This window comes from Ips typographus, linkage group LG10 (assembly GCF_016097725.1).
Source record: "Ips typographus isolate SLU linkage group LG10, UJ_Ityp_2.0, whole genome shotgun sequence".
NCBI lineage: Eukaryota > Metazoa > Arthropoda > Insecta > Coleoptera > Curculionidae > Ips > Ips typographus.
In genome coordinates, this window is record NC_138431.1 from 5,793,748 (window position 1) to 5,805,840 (window position 12,093).

Here is a 12,093-nt window from a genome sequence, read left to right on the forward strand (position 1 = left end):
GAGAACATATTGACAATAGGTACATATACAAAAACAACGTTAAATTGCCCAGTTGTCAAAAAATCGCAATTAAAAATTCTGTTTTGACATTTTTTGAAAACCACCTAAATATTCCAAGGTTCCATAAAATTGTCAAAAAATTAAAAATCTAAATTTTTTCTTACTTTTACTTTTGACAACGCAACACCACAACAAAACAAAATTGTCAAAAAATCTAAATATATTTTTTTTTAATTTGACTTCTTTTAGGACCACACCAAATATGACAAAAATGATGTCAGATGAGGTCAGAAATCTTGAATAACGTAACCGCTACAAGTATATTTGCAGTTGTCAAAACACTCAAAACTAGTGTTATTAACATGCTTTTGCAGGTCTCCAATATCACCGTGTGTCAAAAACAGAACCAACTAGAATGGGCCTGTCCCACAATTTTTTTTTATTTCATAACTTCAAAGACGGATTGAAAATATTATATCCGTATTTTTTTGTTTTCAAAAATATTAAGTCTAAATAGAAAAAAATGATGATAAAAACTACATTAATCTCATGTTTTAAACGCCCGCCGCCGGTGACGTACTACACTATCAACCAATCAGCGACAAGAAGTGAAACAGTTGGCGTGCAACAGCCAATAAAATCGCCCAGAATTACGTACGTCACATGCGCGCCAAAACAGATCTTTTAAATTTAATGGACAAATTCAAACTAATGTAGGAACATTTACGACCATAATTTTTTCTTCAAGAATATGAAAAATTAGTTTTTTGATCCTATTCTTTCGATTCCAGTCATTAAAACAAAAATTTATGATATGTGGGATAGGCCCATACCAGATAATCCCAACCGTGCAGCATAATAAAAAAATGTTTATTCTCAAATAAAACGAAATGGGTTGGATTTAGGGCAAGTAAATTGAAACGTATAGTAATTTTTAATGCTCAAAATGATTCCGTCATAAAAAATGGGGGTTTCTATTTAAAAAACTTGAAATTTTTCATTTTTTTTAGTGGCAAGTTTATGATTTTTTTTTGACGACCCTGTATGCAAATGAGTCATTAAACACCCTCAGTTTAATAAAACGATCCTTTATTTACAATAACCCAAAGACAGAGTACAAAAATATGTTGAGCATTGCACTTTTTTGGAAAAACATCAAATATTTCGAAAACGGCTAGAAATAGGCATAGGGCATTGTACACAAAAGTTGGTCAGGATTTTGTGAGGAATCCAAATATGTAATAATATATAGGGTGTTCCATTTAAAATAAGAAAGTTGTGATCGACATTGGGCATGCTCAAATTTTCAAAACTCTCTTATTTATACTTTTTCCAATATCAATCGATGTCTTTCGTCGTGGGACACCCTGTATAAGGACAAATATCAAGTTTGTGTGTGTATTTGGATTATAGGGCACGTCTAGACCGTCTCATTATCACGTCCTCTGGGACGATTCGCATTTGGACTCGGACGAGCTGCAATGTTTGACGTATCAGTTATGTCATACTTACGTGCGCTGCACCAGATCGGTTTCCATACCGGCGCCGGCGTATTATGCTCATTTGGTCGCGTTCCGCGCCCGCTACCACTTGGTGGAGAAGGAACATGACAGGTGAGTTAGTTTGTTTGGTGTTGGTAGACAAGTGTGACAACCCTACGAATTAATTAGATCGCTTTGCCACTGCGATTGCTAAAACGGGCACAACAAACTACTTTTGTGATATTTTTTGTTTCATTAATAAATGAGGTTTTGTTGGTTTAGAAAACTATTTCTGCTGTTGTCCACCCACCTCGATAACCAAACCAAATTAGGATGACGCCATAAATAGAAAAATGTATCTTCACATTTCCAAAGTGTTCTAAATGTTCATAACAATTTTGATACCCTGTGTATCTAAAAAAAAACACAACTTACAATAAAGTTCTTTCTACAGGGTGGTCCAGTTTTAAGTGTCAATAATTCACCATTGGATAGCCCATCAAAAAATAAGTTGACTTGCATTTTATGTCATTTTTCTGAAAAAGGTTTCCTAAGGAAGATACAGTCCTCCAAATTTTCATTTAAAAAATCGTTTTATAGTTTAAAACTGAACATACTACTAGGAATGGTCTTATGATTCGCTTTCTCAGACTGCCATCCTGGTTGAGTGTCTGAAACTGGCATTCAAGAACCAAAAAAAGTCCAGAAATCAAGACACAGATTGTATTGTGCATGAAACTCATTTTTTACTACTAAAAATAATATAAAAGTTGACTTTTAATGCTAGAACTGACTTTACTAGGACTAAAGAGAGTCCAAAAGTATATTTTCAAGACTTTAATTGGTTTACAACTCAATTTTCTGGACTGGACAACAAGTCAAGAAGTAAATTACATTTTCGGACTATTTTATTTTTATCTTTATTTATTTTAAGAAATACCCGAATTTTTAGCACTGAGGTGTCTAGAAGTCGATTTAACAGTGACAAAGCTTGGAATGCTATTTTAAGTCTATGAAGAATGTTTTTTAAGTTTGCTATGTCAATAACTTGGTGAAGATAGTCTTGAAAGTCGATTTTCCCAGCTGAAAGCAGTTTTGAAGCACTAAAAATAGTCCAGAATTCGGAGAAAATAAAAAACAAAGTAAAAAGCTCGTTTTCAAGACAATTTTCATGAATCTAATGTTAATGTCCTGCATCTAAGACTATTTTCAAGACTAAAATATTGAAATTTGTCTTCAAATTGTGAAACCTTACTTCAAATGCAAATTTTAAGCTTCTGATGTCACTTTTCATTAGTTCAGTCACATTTTGGGGTTCAAGTCAATTTTTAAGGTTTAAATGTATGAATTTGTAGTAACAAATTCTTGAAATAGTAGTTTTTATGTCTACAAGTCAATTTTTAGTATTAAAGTCTCTCGATTTGCATGAAAACTGGTTACAAACACAATTTTCAAAACTAAAGTCTTTTAGTTTGTCTGGAAACTATGAAAACTGGCTACAATAATATTTTTTAAACTTAAGTAAATTTTCCGTTTAAATCAAAATTTGGTAGAAACTGCGATAACCATTTGTCTTAGAGAGCAATTTTTTCTATTAGATCCACCATAACTTGTAGCGTAAAGTTGTTTCTTTTCGTCGACAGGTGGCGTTTTTTAGAAAGACCGTAACTCGAATAAATCAAGTGCAACCTATAGTGTTAATTAATGTCGAATTGAAGAGGACTAAATACTATATCAGACAGTGAAAACCGCAATTTTCTAGCTTTCTTCTATTTCAAGTTATTGGGAAAAAAAGATAGTTTTAATGATGAGAACATAATATGACAGTTTCTTTGACATACAGGTGTGGTAAATTCAAAACCGACCATAGGAAAACCGTGTAACTGACAGAGAAACGTAGATAATTGCATGCGTGGGACAAAGACAGTAAACCAAAAAAATACCAAGTAGGCCATATTTTTAGCGCGCCGTTGCCAGAATCCAATACAGTCGACAAAATTAATTTTGTTTGTGTTTGGATTTTGGCAACAGCGTACTAAAAATATGGCCTACTTGGTATTTTTTTCGTTTTCTGTCTTTCTCCCGCGCATGCAATTACCTACGTTTCTCTGTCAGTTACACGGTTTTCCTATGGTCGGTTTTGGATTTACCACACCTGTATAATGTGATAACATATGTTTATATGACAGCAGCAGACCTATTAATTATTATAGTTAGGTTGTGTGTAGCTTATTTATTTGTCATTTTAATTACTCTTTCTCTGGATAATAACGGCTTTTCTAATTTCCAAAAGCTCTAATTCAATTAATTATTCAGCTGTAATGAGTTTACAGCCAAATAGTGCCCTAGGATTTATGCATCCTTATAGTGTCGTATAACCGCGAATTAGGAACATTAAGAATGGAGCCTCAGAATTGGGTTCTGAGGACAAAACAAACGAAAAGACCGGAATATCGTAAAAATTAGTCGTTTGAAGTACGAAATTAGTTCTGCATAATGGTGACAAGACAATTATTACAAAGCTGTAAGGAAAACGAGTTTCTCATTAAACTATATGAAGCAAATTGAATAGACAGTCTATATTGTTAAATCTGTTCGATTTTGCCCCCTAAAGTGTAAATTTACCGTGACCGGTCAATTTACCAGTAAATTTACCAGTCCAATTGAAATTTGCTTGAAAGATATCAATTTCTTGTCATTAACTTTATTAAAGTCATTATCGGTCAATATTGTCAAAATGAAATACTGATAAATTTTGAAATATAACCTCAATAAATGAAAATATTGAGAATCAATTAAGAGACAAGAAGTAGAAGTTAAATAAAATAAAAATAGGGGCATAATGGTGAAAGAGGAATATACAGTGTGGAACTATTAGGTAAAAAGTTATGTATTTATTAATTATATACATTTAAATTATATGATTTAATTATTTAAACAATCTGTAATTAAAAATATTTAATACTTTACCGGTAATTTACACAAAAAAGTAGCCCTTTCTGAAAAAATTACATTTTCAGCCTTTTGTCACTTTTCTTTATTATTTCATCTTCAAATAATGACAAATAATATGTTTTTGAGACGAGAAAAATTACACAAATCTAAAGAGATTATTATTTAAACAATTTGAAATTTACCGGTCAATTTTTCCTGGTAGAGTAAAATATTTACTTCACCCATGTCTAGTACCTAAATTTGTAGTATTGTATAATTTGTCACAGGGGCTGTTACTGAAACTTATTAGGACACCCTGTATATTGCTAATTTTTTTAACGTCTTAACGTCGCGTGGTAACTGTCAAACACGTCACAATTGTCAAATTTGTTTCATTAAACACGTGAGGCTCTAAAAGTCTTAGTTTTTTTTTTCCAGAGATGGTTGTAATGACAACATGTTGACAGTTGTTGTGAACTTAAAAACTGTCTTAACATAAGGTGGTAACTGTCAAATACGTCACGACTGTCAACCTTGCAATCTGTTTGATTTTGCTCTCCAAAGTGTACATTTGTTGTTCCATCTATACAGGTGTGGTAAATCCAAAAGCGACCATAGGAAAACCGTGTAACTGACAGAGAAACGTAGATAATTGCATGCGCGCGACAAAGACAGAAAACGAAAAAAATACCAAGTAGGCCATATTTTCAGTACGCTGTTGCCAAAATCCAATACATTTTGTCGACGGACGAAAATATGGCCTACTTGGTATTTTTTTCTTAACAATCAATACTGAAACTTATTAGGACACCCTGTATATTGTTAATTTTTTTTTGCAGCGGCGAAGGATCTCATCAATCGGGTTCGTCCGAGGACCGAACGCCTGGAGCGATGGCGAGAGCAATTACAGTCCACGCGGACACTAAAAAAGTGATGTACTTTGCTTAGGACGGTTGCGCAGGTAAGAGGGACGGTGATAGGCGATGTCTTAGAAGGCCATGTAGATTTACGCTTATCAAACTCGACCCCCCCGAATGAATTTACTTAAAACAGAGAGGAGAAAGGTCTCACTCGAAACGGTACCGATATTAAGATTTAAAGTGATTTAAGCGCCTTTGACATTTCGGTTTTGTTTTCTTTTTTTGAGGGGGCGTTCCGTATTTTTCTATGTGTCGTGTATACTTTTTCGTAAAAAGTAAATTTCTCCTGCGTGCCGGGATTCTAGGGGAATATGGCTTTTTTTCTCTATTATTATTAGGTAGGTTTATTGTTAATTGTGTAGATGTACAAGCAACTCCAGCCAAGCTAAACGATAATCTGTAGATTAGTGCAATTTCCTGTTATTGTTTATTTTTCTTGTCATCGCAGGCGTTTCAAAAGTGACTACACGGTGGTTATAGGTTTCAAATAACATTTATCTTCTTTCACTGTACGATTTCAATAGTTGAAATGTACAGGGTCGAAAAACTGTTAATACAACAGTTGTAGGACTTTTGTTGTAGGAAAAAATACCAAGGTGGTAAATGTTTAATGGAACACCCTGTATATTTTCTGATGAGTCGATAGATCTTTTTCTTCCGATTCCAAAAATGTATAATAAGTTGACATTTCGTTTAGCCGGTTTCGAATTATTGGCATTTAAAAATTGCGATTTTATGGTTTTTTCAAAATCACAGTTGGCCTGGATTTCGACATTTTCCAGACAGTTGACGGGTGTCAATTTAGCTTAACAGCGTTGCCAGCTGCGATTTTAAATTGCCACGATCACGTGACGTGCTTTTACAATTTTAGTTTTTCCAACTGTTGGTGCAATTTTTTTTAACGTTAAAGATGACATTTTGCTGGTCACGTGACTGTTCTTGACAAGCTTCACTTTTACAGCGTTGCCTGCTGCTCATTTAAGTTGCCATGATCTTTTCAAGGTTAAAGGTGACAATTTCTTGGTCACGTGACTTTTCTTGACAAACTTCAACTTTTACAGCGTTGCCGGATGCGAATTTGAGTTGTCACGATCACGTGACGTGCTTTTACAATTTTTAGCTTTCTCAGCTGTTTTGAATGTAATTTACAGACTTTTCACGGTTAAATGTGACAATTTCCTGGTCACGTGACTGTTCTTGACAATATTCAACTTTTACAGTGTTGCCTGCAGCAAATTTAAGTCGCCACAGTCACGTGACGTGCTTTTACAATTTTTAGATTTCTCAGCTGTTTTGAATGTAATTTACAAACTTTTCAAGGTTGAAGGTGACAATTTCCTGGTCACGTGACCGTTCTTGACAATCTTCAAGTTTTACAGCGTTGCCTAATGCAAATTTAAGTTTCCATGATCTTTTCACGGTTAAATGTGACAATTTCCTGGTCACGTGACCATTCTTGACAAGCTTCAACTTTTACAGCGTTGCCTGCTGCTCATTTAAGTTGCCATGATCTTTTCAAGGTTAAAGGTGACAATTTCTTGGTCACGTGACTTTTCTTGACAAACTTCAACTTTTACAGCGTTGCCGGATGCGAATTTGAGTTGTCACGATCACGTGACGTGCTTTTACAATTTTTAGCTTTCTCAGCTGTTTTGAATGTAATTTACAGACTTTTCACGGTTAAATGTGACAATTTCCTGGTCACGTGACTGTTCTTGACAATATTCAACTTTTACAGTGTTGCCTGCAGCAAATTTAAGTCGCCACAGTCACGTGACGTGCTTTTACAATTTTTAGATTTCTCAGCTGTTTTGAATGTAATTTACAAACTTTTCAAGGTTGAAGGTGACAATTTCCTGGTCACGTGACCGTTCTTGACAATCTTCAAGTTTTACAGCGTTGCCTAATGCAAATTTAAGTTTCCATGATCTTTTCACGGTTAAATGTGACAATTTCCTGGTCACGTGACCATTCTTGACAAGCTTCAACTTTTACAGCGTTGCCGGATGCGAATTTAAGTTGCCATGGTCTTTTCAAGGTTAAAGGTGACAATTTTCTGGTCACGTGACCGTTCTTGACAATCTTCAAGTTTTACAGCGTTGCCTGCTGCAAATTTAAGTTGCCATGATCTTTTCAAAGTTAAAGGTGACAATTTCCTGGTCACGTGACTGTTCTGGACAAACTTCATCTTTTACAGCGTTGCCGGATGCGAATTTAAGTTGCCATGATCTTTTCAAGGTTAAAGGTGACAATTTCCTGGTCACGTGACTGTTCTGGACAAACTTCATCTTTTACAGCGTTGCCGGATGCGAATTTAAGTTGCCATGATCTTTTCAAGGTTAAAGGTGACAATTTCCTGGTCACGTGACTGTTCTTGACAAACTTCATCTTTTACAGCGTTGCCGGATGCGAATTTAAGTTGCCATGATCTTTTCAAGGTTAAAGGTGACAATTTCCTGGTCACGTGACTGTTCTGGACAAACTTCATCTTTTACAGCGTTGCCGGATGCGAATTTAAGTTGCCATGATCTTTTCAAGGTTAAAGGTGACAATTTCCTGGTCACGTGACTGTTCTGGACAAACTTCATCTTTTACAGCGTTGCCGGATGCGAATTTAAGTTGCCATGATCTTTTCAAGGTTAAAGGTGACAATTTCCTGGTCACGTGACTGTTCTTGACAAACTTCATCTTTTACAGCGTTGCCGGATGCGAATTTGAGTTGTCACGATCACGTGACGTGCTTTTACAATTTTTAGCTTTCTCAGCTGTTTTGAATGTAATTTACAGACTTTTCACGGTTAAATGTGACAATTTCCTGGTCACGTGACTGTTCTTGACAATATTCAACTTTTACAGTGTTGCCTGCAGCAAATTTAAGTCGCCACAGTCACGTGACGTGCTTTTACAATTTTTAGATTTCTCAGCTGTTTTGAATGTAATTTACAAACTTTTCAAGGTTGAAGGTGACAATTTCCTGGTCACGTGACCGTTCTTGACAATCTTCAAGTTTTACAGCGTTGCCTAATGCAAATTTAAGTTTCCATGATCTTTTCACGGTTAAATGTGACAATTTCCTGGTCACGTGACCATTCTTGACAAGCTTCAACTTTTACAGCGTTGCCGGATGCGAATTTAAGTTGCCATGGTCTTTTCAAGGTTAAAGGTGACAATTTTCTGGTCACGTGACCGTTCTTGACAATCTTCAAGTTTTACAGCGTTGCCTGCTGCAAATTTAAGTTGCCATGATCTTTTCAAAGTTAAAGGTGACAATTTCCTGGTCACGTGACTGTTCTGGACAAACTTCATCTTTTACAGCGTTGCCGGATGCGAATTTAAGTTGCCATGATCTTTTCAAGGTTAAAGGTGACAATTTCCTGGTCACGTGACTGTTCTTGACAAACTTCATCTTTTACAGCGTTGCCGGATGCGAATTTAAGTTGCCATGATCTTTTCAAAGTTAAAGGTGACAATTTCCTGGTCACGTGACTGTTCTGGACAAACTTCATCTTTTACAGCGTTGCCTGCTGCTCATTTAAGTTGCCATGATCTTTTCAAAGTTAAAGGTGACAATTTCCTGGTCACGTGACTGTTCTGGACAAACTTCATCTTTTACAGCGTTGCCTGCTGCTCATTTAAGTTGCCATGATCTTTTCACGGTTAAATGTGACAATTTCCTGGTCACGTGACCGTTCTTGACAAGCTTCAACTTTTACAGCGTTGCCGGATGCGAATTTAAGTTGCCACGATCACGTGACGTGCTTTTACAATTTTTAGCTTTCTCAGCTGTTTTAAATGTAGTTTACAGACTTTTCAAGGGTAAAGGTGACAATTTCCTAATCACGTGACTGTTCTTGACAAATTTCAACTTTTACAGTGTTGCCTGCTCCGGATTTAAGTTGCCTCGGTCACGTGACGTCCTTCTACAATTTTTAGCTTTCTCAGCTGTTTTAAATGAAATTTACAGACTTTTCAAAATTAAAGGTGACAATTTCCTGGTCACGTGACTGTTGTTGACAAGCTTCAATTTAACTTTTACAGCGAATTTCTATTGTCACAATGACAGGAGACGTGTTTTTACTATTGCAGCTTTCCCAGCTGTCGAAATGCAATTTTAAGCCTTTTTTTTTAGGTAAAAAACGACATCTTCCCACGTCACGTGACTGTTGTTGTTACTGCGTTACCAGCGCCAAGTTTGTACTGTCACGGTCACGTGACGTGTTTTTACAATTTCAGCTTTTCCAACAGTTGACATTTTGCGTCACGATGACGTAATTTGACAGTTGGTCAATATATTGTTTTGTTAAACTGCGTCATCGTGACGTCAAATTTCCTCTGAACTGTGATTTAAAAACAAATTTATTTTTTAAATGCCAATAATTCATAAACGGCTAAACCAAAAATGTCATCTTATTATATATTTTTAAAATTCACCCACTAATCAGAAAATATACAGGGTGTTCCATTAAAAATTTAGCAACTTTGTCACTCTTATTTTATTCGGTAACAAGTTTTTTTTTTCTATCTGCAAGCTGTCTAAATTTACGTACCAACCCTGTACAGTATTCTCAGTATTACAGAAATTGTCTAGTAGTTGAGCAACTGTCAAACAGGGAGAGCAACCGGCCTGGTTTAAAAGAAAAAAAACTTTCACCCATTTTATGGATGTAGGGCACACTGAAAACTTGTCAAAAATGACCAGTAACCACCCTGTAAAGTCACTAGTTTGTTACAGACCATATCCAGGCGCGTGTAAATTACGAAATTGTTATATTTGTACTATTATTATATTTATATAGACAATAACGTGGGACAAATTCGAAGCATTCCACTCTTTATACAGAGGTGTGGTAAATCCAAAACCGACCATAGGAAAACCGTGTAACGGACAGAGAAACATAGATAAATGCATGTGCAGGACAAAGACACAACACGAAGAAAATATCAAGTAGGCCAAAATTTGAGCGCGCTGTTGCCAAACGCCTAAGTATCTAATACCGTCGACAACTGGATTTTGGCAACAGCGTACTGAAAATATGGCCTACTTGGTATTTTTTTCGTTTACTCTCTTTGTCCCACGCATGCAATTATCTACGTTTCTCTGTCAGTTACACGGTTTTGGATTTACCACACCTGTATAGCACAATAGCCCCTCCACGTTCAGAAGGAACCGTACAGGATGCGCATATCAGACTAAAATTTGACTTAAAAAGAAAGGTTCCCTTCTGACGTCACGTCTACTGCAAGTGAATATTATTTATTGTAATTTTGTTATAGCGGACAGAGAGAGAGAGAGAGAGAGATAATTAAGTAATTTTTAAGTGGGTTTGGTTGGTTTTCTGGAACCAGTCGAAACGCAACACATTTTAGATTTAAGCGAAACTGAAACAAAAAATGAATACAAGCCGGGAAATGCCCACCGAAGCAGATCGTACTAATTAGTGTAATTTAGAATTAAGTGTCCCATTTCTGATCTCGGGAATCATTGATAAATCGTCACACGATGCCAAAGATTTTTATGCCAATATTTTAAACAGTATCCTTTTGAGTACTTAAACTGTTGTACAGGGTGTCCCAGTAAGCCGTGCACGCGGCCGTACTGTATTGCTGGTTGCGTGTTTGTGAGAGACAGACAGAGACAATTTTTGTACAAACGCCCTCTATCGAAAAGACCGAAAACTAAATGAAACTAAATTGTTTAGGGTCACTCTATAAGACAGCAAATGCTCTTTAAAATGCCGCCAAAACGACGTCACTACGATTAGCAGTTTTCGTGATATTTAATTTCTTTCAAAGCACACTTTGACTACTCCCACCACTTTGAAGAGATAGAAAACATAGGGGACTACTTTTATGACATTTTTCATTTTAATGGTATCAAAACAAAAGCTAGCAATACTATATACAGTGCACGACTTATTGGGACACCCCGTACAAATCGAGCAAAGATTTCTATTGTATCTCAAATTTACAAAGACAAAACTATAGTAAAAAAAAAGCTCTACAAAATGCTTTCACCGTTCTAGTCATTTTTTACCTTCAACATTAATAATTATTAGTGTCTCGAGTTTTGGGGGGGATAAACGAAATCCTTTATGTAATTTATCAATGATTTCTGACTCTCGCTCTTATTTATTATTGTAATGCCAAAAGAACCGTTGAGACAGTTTTGTTATTCTTTATAAGCCAACTTTATATGTATATTTTAGTTGATAGAAACACACTTTTTAGTAATTTTCCAGAGATAATTAATGATTGTAATCGTACAATAAATAATTGACTAGTGGCACTTTTTTTGGTATAGTATATTGATTATTATTATTATTATTATTATAGTCGCTCATTTACCACCGTCTTTTTACATTGCTTAGTTTAAAAGCGAATGTCGTGTGAGTGAATTGCCCTAAAGCGAAAAAGTGTGCATTTATTATATTTTGCAGTAATTATAGTTTGAAATCAACTATTGTATGATCTCTCGCCTGCCATATTGCAATTTGAAAAGATAGCTCTGTGATATTACTTTGTTCTACAACTCGCCCTGTACTCTGTTAAGGGGGGGCATATCAATTCAGGATACACGGTCCTGACTTTTTCGCTTTTACGAGCTTCTTGCTCCCACGACGGCACTCCCCTTCGAATTGTTTATTAATGGACAAGAGATAAAAGCCAAGGAATATTTTTATTATTTCATTTATCATTGATTAGGGCTTTGTTTATAATTATATCAGCTAATAAATGATTGTCTGAATTGCATTGTGTTA

At 35.5% G+C, this 12,093-nt stretch overlaps 1 protein-coding gene across 14 annotated transcripts in view; it reads left to right on the plus strand.

The window, feature by feature from the left end:
* The window catches only part of AGO1 (protein argonaute-1), a 31,786-nt gene extending 19,706 nt beyond the window's left edge, over window positions 1-12,080 (plus strand). For 4 of the 14 annotated variants that reach the window (XM_081988205.1, XM_081988215.1, XM_081988203.1 and 1 more), the window contains 4 exons: window positions 1,414-1,613; window positions 5,255-7,180; window positions 7,681-8,698; window positions 8,799-12,080. In XM_081988205.1, the coding sequence (XP_081844331.1) occupies window positions 1,414-1,613; window positions 5,255-5,363 (309 nt within the window). In that variant the 3' untranslated portion in view covers window positions 5,364-7,180; window positions 7,681-8,698; window positions 8,799-12,080. Of the gene's footprint in view, window positions 1-1,413; window positions 1,614-1,670; window positions 1,838-5,254; window positions 7,181-7,680; window positions 8,699-8,798 lie in introns of those variants that run through there. The other 10 variants (XM_081988208.1, XM_081988206.1, XM_081988209.1 and 7 more) reach the window with 10 other exon arrangements.
* The last annotated feature ends 13 nt before the right edge of the window (window positions 12,081-12,093 follow it).